This window comes from Hemiscyllium ocellatum, chromosome 22 (genome assembly GCF_020745735.1).
Source record: "Hemiscyllium ocellatum isolate sHemOce1 chromosome 22, sHemOce1.pat.X.cur, whole genome shotgun sequence".
Lineage (NCBI taxonomy): Eukaryota > Metazoa > Chordata > Chondrichthyes > Orectolobiformes > Hemiscylliidae > Hemiscyllium > Hemiscyllium ocellatum.
In genome coordinates this window covers 35,138,350-35,152,184 of record NC_083422.1, presented here as the reverse complement: position 1 = coordinate 35,152,184, position 13,835 = coordinate 35,138,350, and the positions used below count along the sequence as shown (strand labels likewise).

Here is a 13,835-nt window from a genome sequence, read left to right as displayed (position 1 = left end):
ATTTGGAAAATAAGAGGGTGACATTTGGAAGCCTCTGATCCTATCTGCAGAGTCTCTGTCACCTCTTGGATGGAGGCATACATATTAAATTATTGGCATTGTTATTAGCTGTATCAGTTAGTGTAGAAAGTCACTCACTGTGTTGTACAGCTGTCAGACCAGCTGAAAGAGATTGGGCAGCTTAATCACCACATTGGTGAATTGTAGCTGCCTTAGACACTTCCTGGCTGAGGTGTAGAGATGAAAGGTAAGCTCTAGAGATACTTGCTTGGTAGATTTTTACAGTTGGTAGGAAGCAAACAACAGATGTTGGATCAACCAAACTTTTTGAAATATTGATCTTCATGGCACTAACATCAGAAGCAGTCTGCAACTGAATTTCATGGTCCAAGTATATTTCAATTTTCTGACTCAATACTAAATAAATCACATTTAACTCATTCTTCATTTTCTTCCAGAAAAATGCATTTGTGTAAACATTACCTGAGTTTGCCTTCATTATCATGACAGCATTTCAAAATCTGCTATGATGTTTTTTGAAATGTTGAAGGATGAAAAACCCAATGTAAATTGAAGGTTTCTTTACATTTTTCTTCTACTTTTCCATTGCAATTATATCAGAAGTGGTGTGCTTGGTTATTAAGACTTATGTTTTTATATAATGGAGTTTCTTACATTATCATTATGAAGAGCCAAAAGAGTTGACAGGCATGTTAGTAAATATTCAGTACAGATTTCATTACATAATATGAATGAAATGATCATTCCAGAGAAGCCAATGGGTATGAAAAACAATGAGACAATATTTAAAATAGTACAGATTGCAAGCATCAAAGCTATCCCTGCTGTCTTTTCAGTAAAGCTGCACAGGGAACCATACTAATGGAAGTGTACAGAAAATGATGGAAGATCATTATTGCTTCAGGATGTATAAAGATTTTTGATGATAGAAAAATTAAACTATTTTCAAGAAATGTAAACTAGTAACCTCATCCAGCATCTCTAAACTAGTTTGTGAAATGAATTATTCTTTTTGTGTCTGTGATTGCAATGTATTTGAGTATTCACTATGTTCACAAATAATGTCTCTCATTTGTTAGAATGAGTTCTCTCTATGCTGGGTGGATACACTCATAGGAGCCATCTTAAGTCATTAATATGTTAAAGTTCTTTGAACTCAGAAAAGGAACTCCCCTAATAAGTTTAATAAGCTGATGTAAGGTTCAAACATATTTGCAGGGTTAATGGTAAAGTTGAAAGATGTAACAAATGAGGCTTCTGACTCCATTCATGACTGCTTCGGTATTCCATTAGAATTGAACATCAGAGGCCACACTGGCATTCTGTTATGATGTGATTAAAATGTCAATATTCTGTTTTGGAATTCGTACACATCACCATTAGATATTGTCTTTTTTCTGAATAATAGCATTCCATCTCTAGAATTGTTTTTTATTTCAAAATAATCTCCTTCAAACTGTCTTTCTTAATCTTCCTTACTGAGGAATCCCACTGGCTGAATGTTTAAAAGAGTTCACAGCCTCTACTTGTTCTCTGGTCTATTCCAAACCAATGTTTGGTTTGCACCTCCAATTTGTACAACACCCACCTATTAACATACAATTATTATATGAGTTGTTCATTCCTGTTTTTTTTCAGTTTCCTTTCTTCCCCCTTTCCCGTTTCCTCTGTGGCACTGAAGTTGAATCACAATGGGAAATGAAAGCAGTTCTATGGGTGATCAGGTGAGTCTATGCTGACATTATTCTGAACACAGGACTTAGGTCTGGAAGTACAATGTGCAATAAGTAAGTAATGTTAAAAGACTTTGAGCTCATAGCATTGTTACTTTACTCGAGCATGGAAATATGTTTGACAATAAGCAATCAGAGGGAGCTTTCAATGATTCACTTAACATCCAATCAGATGTCACATGTGATTTTTAAAAATAGCGTTTCAGATTTCTAATGTCTTTGATAGAGCCTTCCAACTTCAATCTGAAGAGCTCTTCAATAATAAAACCCTGATCATCGTGACAATTTTATTCAGACCAAGGAATGCTGCACAACTTTTAACGATGAATATAGTAAAATGATTTATATTAGAGAAAATGAATTATGTGAAGAAAGCTGGGGAAGAAAATGAATAATCTAAAGTTCCTAAAGTGTCAGTAAACTTCATGCACAATTGTCTTGGTAAATTTTACTGCACCTTTACCCCTGAAAAATAACTTGTGCTTTTTATTGGGTGACACTATTGCCATGTAAACAAGAGAGAGCTCTGAGTCTTATACATCATTTACCCAGGATGTAGATTCATTTGAGCTATATTGTCATGATTTGATCTATGACATTTAGCATTGTTATGTATTGTTTGCATCCAGAATGTTGACATAGAATAGGTCACAATTTTCAATGTTATAGAAATCTAATCTTGTTCTTTTTTCAGCTTTGATAATAGTTATAGATGCACGTTTAGTATGTCTTATGTTATGAGACTGAGGCATAAGTTTCCAAGTTGGCTTTGGTGTTTGTGTACCACACACCCACTGTGTCATAGTGGTGATTTTACCTTATTTGCAAATGTTCCTGCACTTGTAAATTACCTCAAATAATTCAACAAAATGTAATGAAGTTGACTGGTTTAATCAGTTCCAGACTCTTGATGAAGAAGCTATTAATTAAAACAATTATCAGACAAAATGGCCTTTTACTTTTTCAATTCATTTCAAAACAGCTTGTAAGTATATCCATTTGCTTCATAAATTAGCTAAAGTTTAATTGTGAATTAAGCATCACAAAACTTAAATTAACTCAAAAAGATATTGGTAATTTTTCAGACTTATCTTGTCTTTCAGTTATTTCTTCTCATCATCACTTTCTCTCCCCTCTGCTGCACCAATTTGATCAAAAGGTGGATTAATAGATTGGTCACCTTTCACGATGTTGAATATCTCTATCACATCTTCTCTCAACCTCCTCTTCTCCAAACAAAACATTTCCAATTTTTGTACATGTTCTGCATCCCTGCAAACTTTCTCAAAAATAATTTCTCCACTGCCTTCACATCCATCCAAAAGTGTGGAACCCAGAACCAGATGCAATACTACAATTAAGCCCAAACTCTCTTGACATTCCTCACAGGCAAAGACTTAAGAAATCTTATATTTATTGGTTGCAGGTCTGCTAGTGGATTGTCAGACCTATCTATGACTGGCAGATTCATCCACAGCTGGTGTAGTTACTCTGCGAGTAATTGAATTGAATTGATCCTTCTCTTGTTTTGCTAGCTCTTCACTTTGTCTCAATGATAGCACACTGAGTGTAGCATCTCTAGGCATCACAATCTATGACTTGTGATTCCCACTGTTCATGGTCAATGTGATACACAGGGAGGGACTTGAAACATTGAAACTGAGAAAACAGAAAGAGGAGCATGCCATTTGGCCATCCAAGCAGTTTCCACCATTCAATGTGATCATGGCTGATCATTCAACTCAGTACCCTTTTCATGCTTTCATATTTGATCCCTTTGATCCCTTTATCCATAAGAACTCAGTCAATCTCCATTTTGAAAACATTTAATGTTTTGACCTCAATGGCTTTTAGTGGCAGACAACTCCAAGGGCTCACCAATCTCACCAATTTTGGGCGGCACGATGGTTCAGTGGTTAGCACTGCTGTCTCACAGCGCCAGGGACCTGGGTTCGATTCCTAGCTTGGGCAACTATCTGAGTTTGGACATTCTCCCAGTATCTGCATGGGTTTCCTCCCACAGTCCAAAGATGTGCAGGTTAGGTGAATTGGCCATGCTAAATTGCCCATAGTGCTAGGTGGATTAGTCATGGGTAAATGTCGGGGAATGGATGGGTTGCTGTTCGGAGGGTCGGTGTGGACTTGTTGGGCCAAAGGGCCTGTTTCCATACTGTAGGGAATCTAATCTAATCTAATCCTCATCTCAATCTTAATTAGCTTATCCATAGACTGACCCCTGGTTTTAGACTCCCCTGTTATTGATAACATTCTTCCTGCATTCATACTGTCTGATCCTCTTAGAATTTTCTTGGTTTCTATGAGATTCCTCCCTATCCTTTTAAACTCCTGTGAATATAGTTCCAACCGATCCGGTCTCTCTTTGTTTGGCAGTCCTGCCATCCCAGGAATCATCCACGATAAATCCATGTGCACTCCTTCCATAGCCAGAATATCATTTTTCAAATAAGGAGATCAAAATTGCACACAATACTCCAGGTGTGGTATCACCAAAGCACGGTATAATTAGAACGAAAAATTCTTCTTCGTGGTCTGCTGTACCTACATGATTGCTTTCAGCGGCTGTTGTATGAGGACAGCCATGTCTCGGTGCATCTCCCCCTTTCCTAATTGATCATCATTCAGTTAATAATCTACTGCCTATTTTTGCTAATAAGTGGGTAAGCTTACATTTATTCACATTATACTGCATTTGTTATGTATTTGCTAACTTACTTAACTTGTCCAGATCACAGTGAAGCATCTCTGCAACTTCTTCGTAGTTCATTCTCCCACCCAGCTCTTTGGAGTCTGTGGGGTCCCTCTATTCTATTTAACTGGGCTTGCTCAATATACATGGTCTTGAGCTATGACAATATACATTGTCCAGTTGTTAACCATCATGACCGTCCAGTGCAGTTGGCTTTGTAAGGGGTTGCTGATGATACTAGCTGTTTCCAAGACATCAGTGTTTGTGCATGAGGGTGGTGCCAGCTCCGTGACCCAGCATCATACAGAAAGACTACAGCTTTGAAACTGAGTTTGGTCTGTGCTTCAAGGCAGAATTTGCTGCACACTCATGTGCAGCATCTGCGATATTGCTGTTTACTTTTAAAAAGTCTATGTCCATGGTTGCATCAAATTAGATGATGTCTCCCAAAGGGCTAAATTGCGTGACATTATTCATCTCAATTCCCTTGATGACAATGGTCGTCTATATTTTTCTTGGGGAGCAGGCTGATATAGAAGTTTAGTTTTCTTTAAACTGATCTTTTGACTGAAGAGTGATGCCACTTCTGAAGCACATGATGTTATGTGTTGTAAGTCTGACTGATTGATTGTTGCCAGACTGAATGCAGTAACCAGCAAAAAGAAGTTCATGGATGAATTTTGTTTTATCTCTTTGTGTGAGGCTGAAGAAGCCTGAGGTTGAGAAGATCTCCATCAGTCTGGAAGTGAATATAAGCTGCCTCTTCGAAATCTTAGAACATAGAACAATACAGCACAGACCAGGCCCTTCGGCCCTTGATGTTGCGCCGACTCGTGAACTATTCTCAGCTCATCCCTACCCTACACTATCCCATCATCATTCATGTGCTTATATTCTGTTGCCTGCTGCAGCATCAAAGAGATGGAAAGGCTGAAGGTGGTCAGGGCTTGTGAACATCCCTGCATCACACCATCAGCGATCTGGAAGACACTTGATTGATTTGTCAAAACTGATTTTCTTGAAACTGCTTCACCATGGCCAGGAACCTGAGTGAGGATTCAAGTTTTAAAAATAATTTTCCAAATTCCACCTCTGTTCACAGGTTATCCATAATGTTGTTGCTTCTTTTTTATTCCTATTGATAAAGTCCAGGGTATTGAATGCTTTATTAACTGCTCTTTCAACCTGCACTGCCATCTTCAAAGATTCAAGCACATATGCACCCAGAGTCCCTCTGCTCTTGCGCCCGCTTTAGAATCATCCCCATTATTTTGTATCGTCTCTCTGTTTTCTTTGACCGAAGTGAATCATTTCACATTTCTCTCCATTAGATTTCAACTTCCACTTGTCTATACAAGCCACAAACCTATCCATATCTTTTTTAAAGTTTATACTGTCTTCCTTATAGTTCACCATGTTTCAAAATTGTTTTCTCATTGCAAATTTTGAAATTATACCCTGTACCAAGTCTGAGTCAGATAATGTAGTGGTTCTAATGCCAATCCCTCGGAAACTTCATAATAACTGTCCTCCAGTTTGCATCAAACTTTCATCGCTATTGTTTCTGACCACCAACCAGTTTAATAATCTGCTACTATTAATTTTATTCCATGAGCTCTAGCTTCATGGCCAAATCTGTGTCTGGCATTTTGTCAGATACCTTTTGGGAGTCCATTTATGCCACATCTATACATTACCCTCAATAGGGCTTATGCCCGAAACGTTGAATCTCCTGTTCCTTGGATGCTGCCTGACCTGCTGCGCTTTTCCAGCAACACATTTTCAGCTCATTACCCTCAATAACCAACCCAGTGCCCTCATTTAAAATTGTCATCAAGTTATTTCAACAAGGCATGATTCATCATTAACAAATTTATCTACCTTTCTCTAATTTACCTGCATTTAGCCAAGTTTTTATTAACCTTTGTTTCAAAACATCTTTTCTAATATCATCTCCACCATTTAGGTTACTGGGATTGGTCTGTGTTTGTTAAGAAGATCTTCACATCCATTTTGAAACAAGTGTGCAACATTTGCAATTCCTCAGTCAGCGAGTCTGAAGGAGCCTGAAAAGTTATAGCTCGTGTCTCCACAATTTCCAATCTAACTTCTCTCTGTATCCCTGGATATATCATATCCAGTACTGGAGCCTTATCAACTTTAACTATCACTTCTATATCAATTTTAAACCCTTCAAATGTCTGAACTACCTATCCTCTCATCAAGACTTGTGCAGCGTTTTGTTTCTTGGTAAAAGTAGATGCAAAGTATTCATCTGGCACCTCAACCACACTCCCTGCCTTCACTAAATTGCCTTTTGACCTCTAACCCTACTCTTCCTTTAACCACTCTTTGTATTAAATGCCTAAAGAAGACTTTTATCAGCCAGTCTCTTGTCATTCTCTTTACTTCTCAAATTTTTGTAATCTTCTGAGAATTCAACATTCAGCTAGGTTCTATATTATGACATCTGTCATAAGCATATTTCTCTGCTTCATCTTATTTCTATTGTTTTCACTATCCAAGGGGCTCTGGATTTACTTGCCTTACTTTTTCCCTTTGTAGGAATATATCTTAATTATCCTCAAAAGATTTCACCTTGAAAGGTAACCCATTTTTCATTTTCAGTTTTACCTGCTACATTTTGATTTCAGTTGATCTGGGCCAGAGCCAGTTTAGGAATAGAAGATTGGATCTAATTAATTATTTTTGATCAAGACTGTTCCTCTCTCTTTTCTATAGCCAACCTAAACCTTATGATTCTGCAGCCAAATGTTTACCTACTGACACTTGATCCAATTTGCACACCTCATTCCCAAGAACCTCCTTTCCAAGAACCAATTCCTCCTTTCTCATTGAAATAGAAACATGCTGATGTGGAAATTTTTTGTGAACATATTCTCAGAACTCTTGATCCTCCTCAGCTCTTTATCCTACCACCATTCCAGTTTATACCTGGACAATATAAACATTCTGTTACTACTAAATAATTCTTTTATGTCTTTGTAATTCCTTTGGAAATTTGTTCTTCATTATCTTTCTCACAACTTGGTGGAAGATAGATTACAACAAACCAAGTAATTGCATTATTTTGTTCCTTAGCTCCAGCTAAATAGATTTTGTCCTTCAGCCTTGTGTGATATTCTTTCTCTCCAGCACTACAATATTCTCCTTCATTGGTAGTGAGACTTTTTCCTTTCTATGTTTCCTGAATACTTATACTCAGGAGTATTTAATACCTAGCCCTGTCATTTCTTGACTCAAACCTCTGCTATCAGCACACATCATATTTCCATAGGGTTATCTGCTCTCCTGGAATTCACCAATCTTATTTATCAGATAGCTTGCATTCGCATCAAGACACTGAACTCTAATTTTGACTTTACCACTTACCTCTGATGCCAAAGCCACCTAATAGCTCACTATTTCTAACTCAAATAGTATCTGTGTCTCCCAATATTCTTTGCATATTGCTATTTCCTTCTAGCCTCACCTCCTGGTGCCTCTTAGTTAAAACCCTCCCAATAGTATGAATGAATTTCCGACAAGAAAATTGGTCTCAGCTTGGTTTTGATGAAACACATCCAGGCTGTACAACCACATAGGTTTCACCAGAACTGATTCCAATGTTCCTAGAAGCTAAAGCCCTTCCTTCTGCACCAACTCTGCCATACATTAATCTACTCTATCCTACTCTTTTGAATAATCACATGCATGTGGTACTGGGAATAATTCAGAGATTACTACATTTGAGGCTCTTCTTGCTAATTTCCTACCTATCTCCCTAACCTCTGACTTTTGCGCCACATCCCTTTTTTCTAACTATGTTATTGCTATCCATGTGGACCACAACAGGCAACAGTTCACAATCTTCACTCCTCAGGGTGCTCTCCAGCTGTTCAGCAATATAGGAACAGGAATAGGCCATCCAGCCCCTTGAGCCTGTTCCACCATTCAATGAGATCATCGCTGGTCTGTCACCTAACTCCATATACCTGCTTTTAGCCCATATCCCTTACTAGATTTGCTGAACAAAAATTTATCTTTCATAGATTTAAAATTTAACAACAGATCCAGCATCCATTGCAATTTGTGCAAAAGAGTTCCTAACATCCTTTTGTGTACAGATAGATAGAACATTCTTGACCCTGGCACCGGAGAGGCCTCAAACCATCCTGGATTCACATTTGCAGCCAAAGAAATGATTTTCTCTTTCCCTAATTATCTGAGTTCCTATCATCATTGTCCTCTGGGCTGCTTCATATGCCCAGGCAGCATCCAACGAGCAGCGAAATCAACGTTTTGGGCAAAAGCCAGCACCACTGATCCAGAATCTGGTTTCCAGCATCTGCAGTTATTGTTTTTACCTGCTTCATATGCCCAGTACAGTCAGCACAGTTGCTACAGATTGGTCTCTGGCTTCACCCTCCAGAACTGTTTGGTCAATGAGATGAACTCAAGGGACTCCGACACTGCTTGTCTGCCTGTTTCTTCTTGATCATGTAGACTGAGACATCTGCTAGTATAGCTTAAAACTATTTAGTAAAATTAAAATGAAAACTGATTGAAACCAATTGCTCCATATTTTTACTCAGCATCAGCAACTTTGATCGTGATCTAGTCTGGCCCCATCCACTGCCTAACTCAGAACGCTAGAACAATACTGCACTTTGCACACCGCAACACCCATTGCCCCCTTTTTCTGTGAATTGTATATTTTTGAGCTTCTTTGTTAGAATGGGTAATGTCCATAGCGTGGAAAGAATTTGTCACTTTTATCACAATGACAAGGGTCAAGTTATGTGACCATGCATATCAATGTGGTTTATTTGATATCTGTACTTAAAAATAGTCAATACAAATATCTTGACAGGCATCTTTTCCTGAAGGTGTATGTCTTTTCAATTTTTTTTGTCTGACCTTTGATTAAAGATGATGGTTCCAACTGTTGAAATTTTATACTTAATAAAGAGAGTTTGAATAGGACAAATACTACAATAAATATGGCTAGTCAAACTCGTTAGGTTATTTACATTTTAATTGTTTTTTTAGCCAAATGCATCTGATTCAGATGCAATAACCTCATTACCATCAAATCAAGAGACTGCACAGGTATTGTAAAATAGCACTTAACTAAACAGTCACTCTAACCTCATGGTGTTGGGCTGGAACTTTGCTTGGCTTGCTGCTTCTCACGTGCAAATCTTCATTCACTGTGTGTCTCATTCTGGAGTTCTCATATTTCTGAAGTTTATGAAGTGCATGCAACCCAGCATGAAGAAATGGTAAAAGAACAGTTGATCTTAGCTGCACCAGTGTGTCATATTTTTTGAATCCACTCACTTAAAGTACAGCAATTCTAATGCAGTGCTAAAAGCATCAGCTTGTAAGAAACATTTCAGTAATACCAAATGCTACCTCCAGAGATGCATGCTAATACAGAACAACCTCAGCTATCAGAATGTCAAGTATCCAAATTTTGGATTCTCTGAACAAGATTTCAAGGTCCTGTAAAGATGTTATCCATTATTCGAACAATTGGTTATCTGAACAAAATACTCCCCACCCATCTCATTTGGATAATCAAGGTTGTTCTGTATAATACATGGACCAAATGCACATCTGAACTTTGAAATGGCCTTTTGCTGTGAGCTGCATCTTTTGCGTATCAGATTCACATGTAGCTTTCATTCCAAATGTGAACTTGTGTACCAATGAAAGGAATGTTCCAGGCAAGTTGTTGGAGACAGAAGCTAATGAGGTAATACTTCCAGGAATATGTCCAACTGATGTTGAAAATGCAAAACACAAATCCTACAGAGAAGAAAGCACCAGGGTTGATGTGTATTCTGCCCTGAGTTATCCAACCTCAGCCATTGAATAAAGTTCTGTGTTTGGAAACAAAATAAATTCAGTCAGGGGCCTAGAAATTAGGCCATGACCATTTTTGTGTGCAGACTTGATGGCCCCTGACTTCCATCTTCCCCTCTCCCACTATGCCTGAATGGTGAGATTAGCACTGTGCAGATTACAGAGCCTCAGGCCTCTGTACTGTCAACAAAACATGAAGAGCCTTCTGGTGAAGAGGAATTAAAGTTTGGTCTGCTGCTGGAATTGCCGTGGCGTTCAGGTAAATATTGTTGCTGGATCGAGGCTTAGGTCAACTCTCAGGGAAATAAAATGGGTGGTTTGACCTCTGCTTCCCTCTTATTGCTGAGTGGTCACCAATATTAATATCGGTGGGAACGGTTTCAGGCAATCCACCCATTGTTGAAACCATTGTGGCCAATTAATGGCCATTTCAGGACCTCTTACTGCTTTTAAGGATGTGGTCTGTGTTTGGCCAGGAGGGGGTTATTTCCTCAAAACCATGATTATTCCCATCACCCTGCAACCTCACACATGCCACACTCTCTGAACCTGTCTGAATTCTGTGACTCTTCTTCTTTAACAATGCTTGTAGTCCCAGCAGGGGCTTTGCTTGATTTGCCGTTTAGGATGGGACTTCATATCAGACGGTATGGTGGGAGTCCTACTCTGAATCAGTTAAGACTGTCTCAGTACAATTTCACAGTGGGATAGCTAGGTTTCAGGTGAATCGGTTGATCACAGATGTTCCAGTCAGAGGCTGGGGAATATGCTACCTCCCCCCTTAAAATCCAAGGATTCTTTGCACTACCATTTGACAATGTGTATGCACTTTCTCCATATTATGTTAAGGCTTTAGTGCGGTCTGAAGTAGTGTCAGAAAAATAATTGCTGTGCAGACCAATTTCTAGTATTAGGTTATTGATTCTGCTTCAGTGATCCTGCTCAAAATGTTGACTGTGTGGACCTTCACGCAGACAGGATCAGCTAAAATGCATTCTCTGTTACAAAAGCTTGGCTGCCATTTATTGTTTGAACTCACACAAGGAGAATGATCAGTTAGGCAAGGCAGTAAATGGGGGTAACTATTTATTGAGACATGCTCAGTCAGGATCAACAATTACATTCAGGACAACATCGGGAAGACTGGAACGAGCAGAGCTTTGAGTCAAACTCTCACAAAGAAATGACTAAAAACTGATGCATTGGGCTTACAGCAAATATTTCAGAAATATTCTGACAACTTGGCTGCACACTGATAAATTCAAGTTAATAATCATTAGGTCACTCTGTGAATATGAGTTTACCTGGGCTGAACAGTAGAATTTAAGGCATAATATCTTATTCTGCATATACCACTAGAAGGCGCCCCAATACAGAATGTTTCCCTAAAATCAGCTCTGCCAAGGCCTGAACAAGTTAAATCAGCATTTCTCGGCAGCCTTGTGTTTTATGTTTGACATGAATGAATTGTAATTGATTTACTGATGTTTTAATGATAAATCAATCCACTGGTATGAATATAAATCAGTTTGAATTTAATTTAGGTTGAACAAGGGAACATATATTCCAACATAAGAATTACAAGCAGGAGTAGGCCTCCTCCAGCCTGCTCCACAATTCAATAAGACTGTGGCTGATCTAATTATGTCATAATCCTACCTACTTTGATAACTTGTCACCCCTCTGCCTGTCAGGAAATTATCTATCTCTGCCTTTTAATATGCTCAAAGACCGCTTTTGAGAAAGAGGCTCTCAACCTTCAGTGTGAAAATAATTATCCTCATCTTTGTCTTAAATGGGAGGCCCTTTAATTGAAACAGTCATTCTTAGTTTTAGATCCTCCCATATGGGAAAACATTCTTTCCACATTCACCCTGTCAAAACCTCTTGGGATTTTATATGTTTCAATCAAGTCGACTTTTTCTTCTAACTCCAGTGGATACAAACCTAACCTGTCTAATATTTCCTCATATTCTAAACCACCCATTCCAGGTATTAGTTCAGTAAAACTTCTTCAAACCACTTCTAATGCATTTACGTTCTTCCTTAAATAAGGAGTCCAATACTATGCACAGTATTCCAAATATGTTCCCAACTATTCTCTGTATAATGAAAGCATACCTGTCTACTTTTGTATTCAACTCCACTCACAAAAAACAATAACATTTTATTAGTTTTCCTGATTACCTGCTGAACATACATTTTAACATTTTGCTGTTCATGCATTAAGACACCTAGATCTCTCTGAATCCCAGAGCTCTGCAATCTCTCACTATTTAGATAATACACTTTATTTTTTATTCTTCCTGTTGAAACGGACAATTTCACCTTACTCACATTTTACTCTATTTGTCAGATTTTTGCCCATTAATTTAACCTGTCAATATCTCTTTGTCTCTCAATTTTCTCTGCACAACTTATTTTCTGACTGACCTTAGTGTCATCGGCAAATTTAGCAACTGTATTTTCAGTCCTTTCATCCAAGTCAATTACATTAATCCTAAAAGTTGAGGCTATCCACTGAGCCCCATGGCATATTTTCTGCTATGCGAATATCCCCTTAATATACAACACATCTTACTTCTCCAAAGAACTCCAATAAATTATTTACCCATGATTTCCCTTTCACAAAATGATGTTGACTGCCTGATTTCTTTGAATTTTTCTAGGTGTCCTGATCTCATGTCTTTAATACCCTCCAATGTTTTGCTAGTGTTAAGTTAACTGGTCTGTAGTTTCCTGTTTTCTGACTTGCTCCCATTTTGAATAAAGGAATCACACTTCGTATTTTCCAATCTAATGGGATCTTGTGAGGAACTAGGGAAGTTTGGAAAATTAAAACCAGTGCATCAACTATCTCATTAGTGTCTTTTTTTTAAGAGCTCAGAGTGAAGCCCATCAGGATCCAAAGATTTGTCATCCTCCTACCCCAATAATTACCACTTCTCAAGTGATCATAATTTTCTTGAGTTCTTCCTTCCTTTCCATCTCCTGATGTACAACTTTTTTGGGATAAATAGCGGAATCTTATAGGGGTGTGAAGTGACATGGTCAATGATGAGAAATGTGGCAGAGCTGAGTGTCAGAAGGCTGATAAATCCACCCCATCCTGGCCTCTTACCCCGCGCTCCCCCCCACCCCCCCCCCCCCCCCCCCGCTCCCCCCCCCCAATCCACATGGACACTCTGTGCTGGCCTCTTACCCCCCTCGATCTCTTCATAGCCAACTGCCACCGCGACATTAACCGCCTCAACCTGTCCACCCCTCTCACCTACTCCAACCTCTCACTCTCGGAATATGCAGCCTTCCACTCCCTCTGCTCCAACCACAACCTCACCATCAAATCTGCAGACAAGGGAGGCACGGTAGTAGTTTGGCGCACCAACCTTTACACCGCTGAGGCTAAACGCCAGCTCGCGGACACCTCCTCCGACTGCCCCCTTGACCATGACCATACCTCCCACCACTAAAGCATCATCTCCCAGGCCATCCATAACCTCATC

The 13,835-nt window shown here is 38.9% G+C and overlaps 1 protein-coding gene across 6 annotated transcripts in view; it reads left to right on the top strand.

Moving 5' to 3' along the window:
* The window catches only part of tacc2 (transforming, acidic coiled-coil containing protein 2), a 269,026-nt gene that overhangs the window by 19,213 nt on the left and 235,978 nt on the right, over window positions 1-13,835 (top strand). For 5 of the 6 annotated variants that reach the window (XM_060842046.1, XM_060842047.1, XM_060842048.1 and 2 more), the window contains exons 1-2: window positions 1,698-1,745; window positions 9,514-9,573. In XM_060842046.1, the coding sequence (XP_060698029.1) occupies window positions 1,713-1,745; window positions 9,514-9,573 (93 nt within the window). In that variant the 5' untranslated portion in view covers window positions 1,698-1,712. Of the gene's footprint in view, window positions 1-1,659; window positions 1,746-9,513; window positions 9,574-13,835 lie in introns of those variants that run through there. The other variant, XM_060842045.1, reaches the window with a different exon arrangement.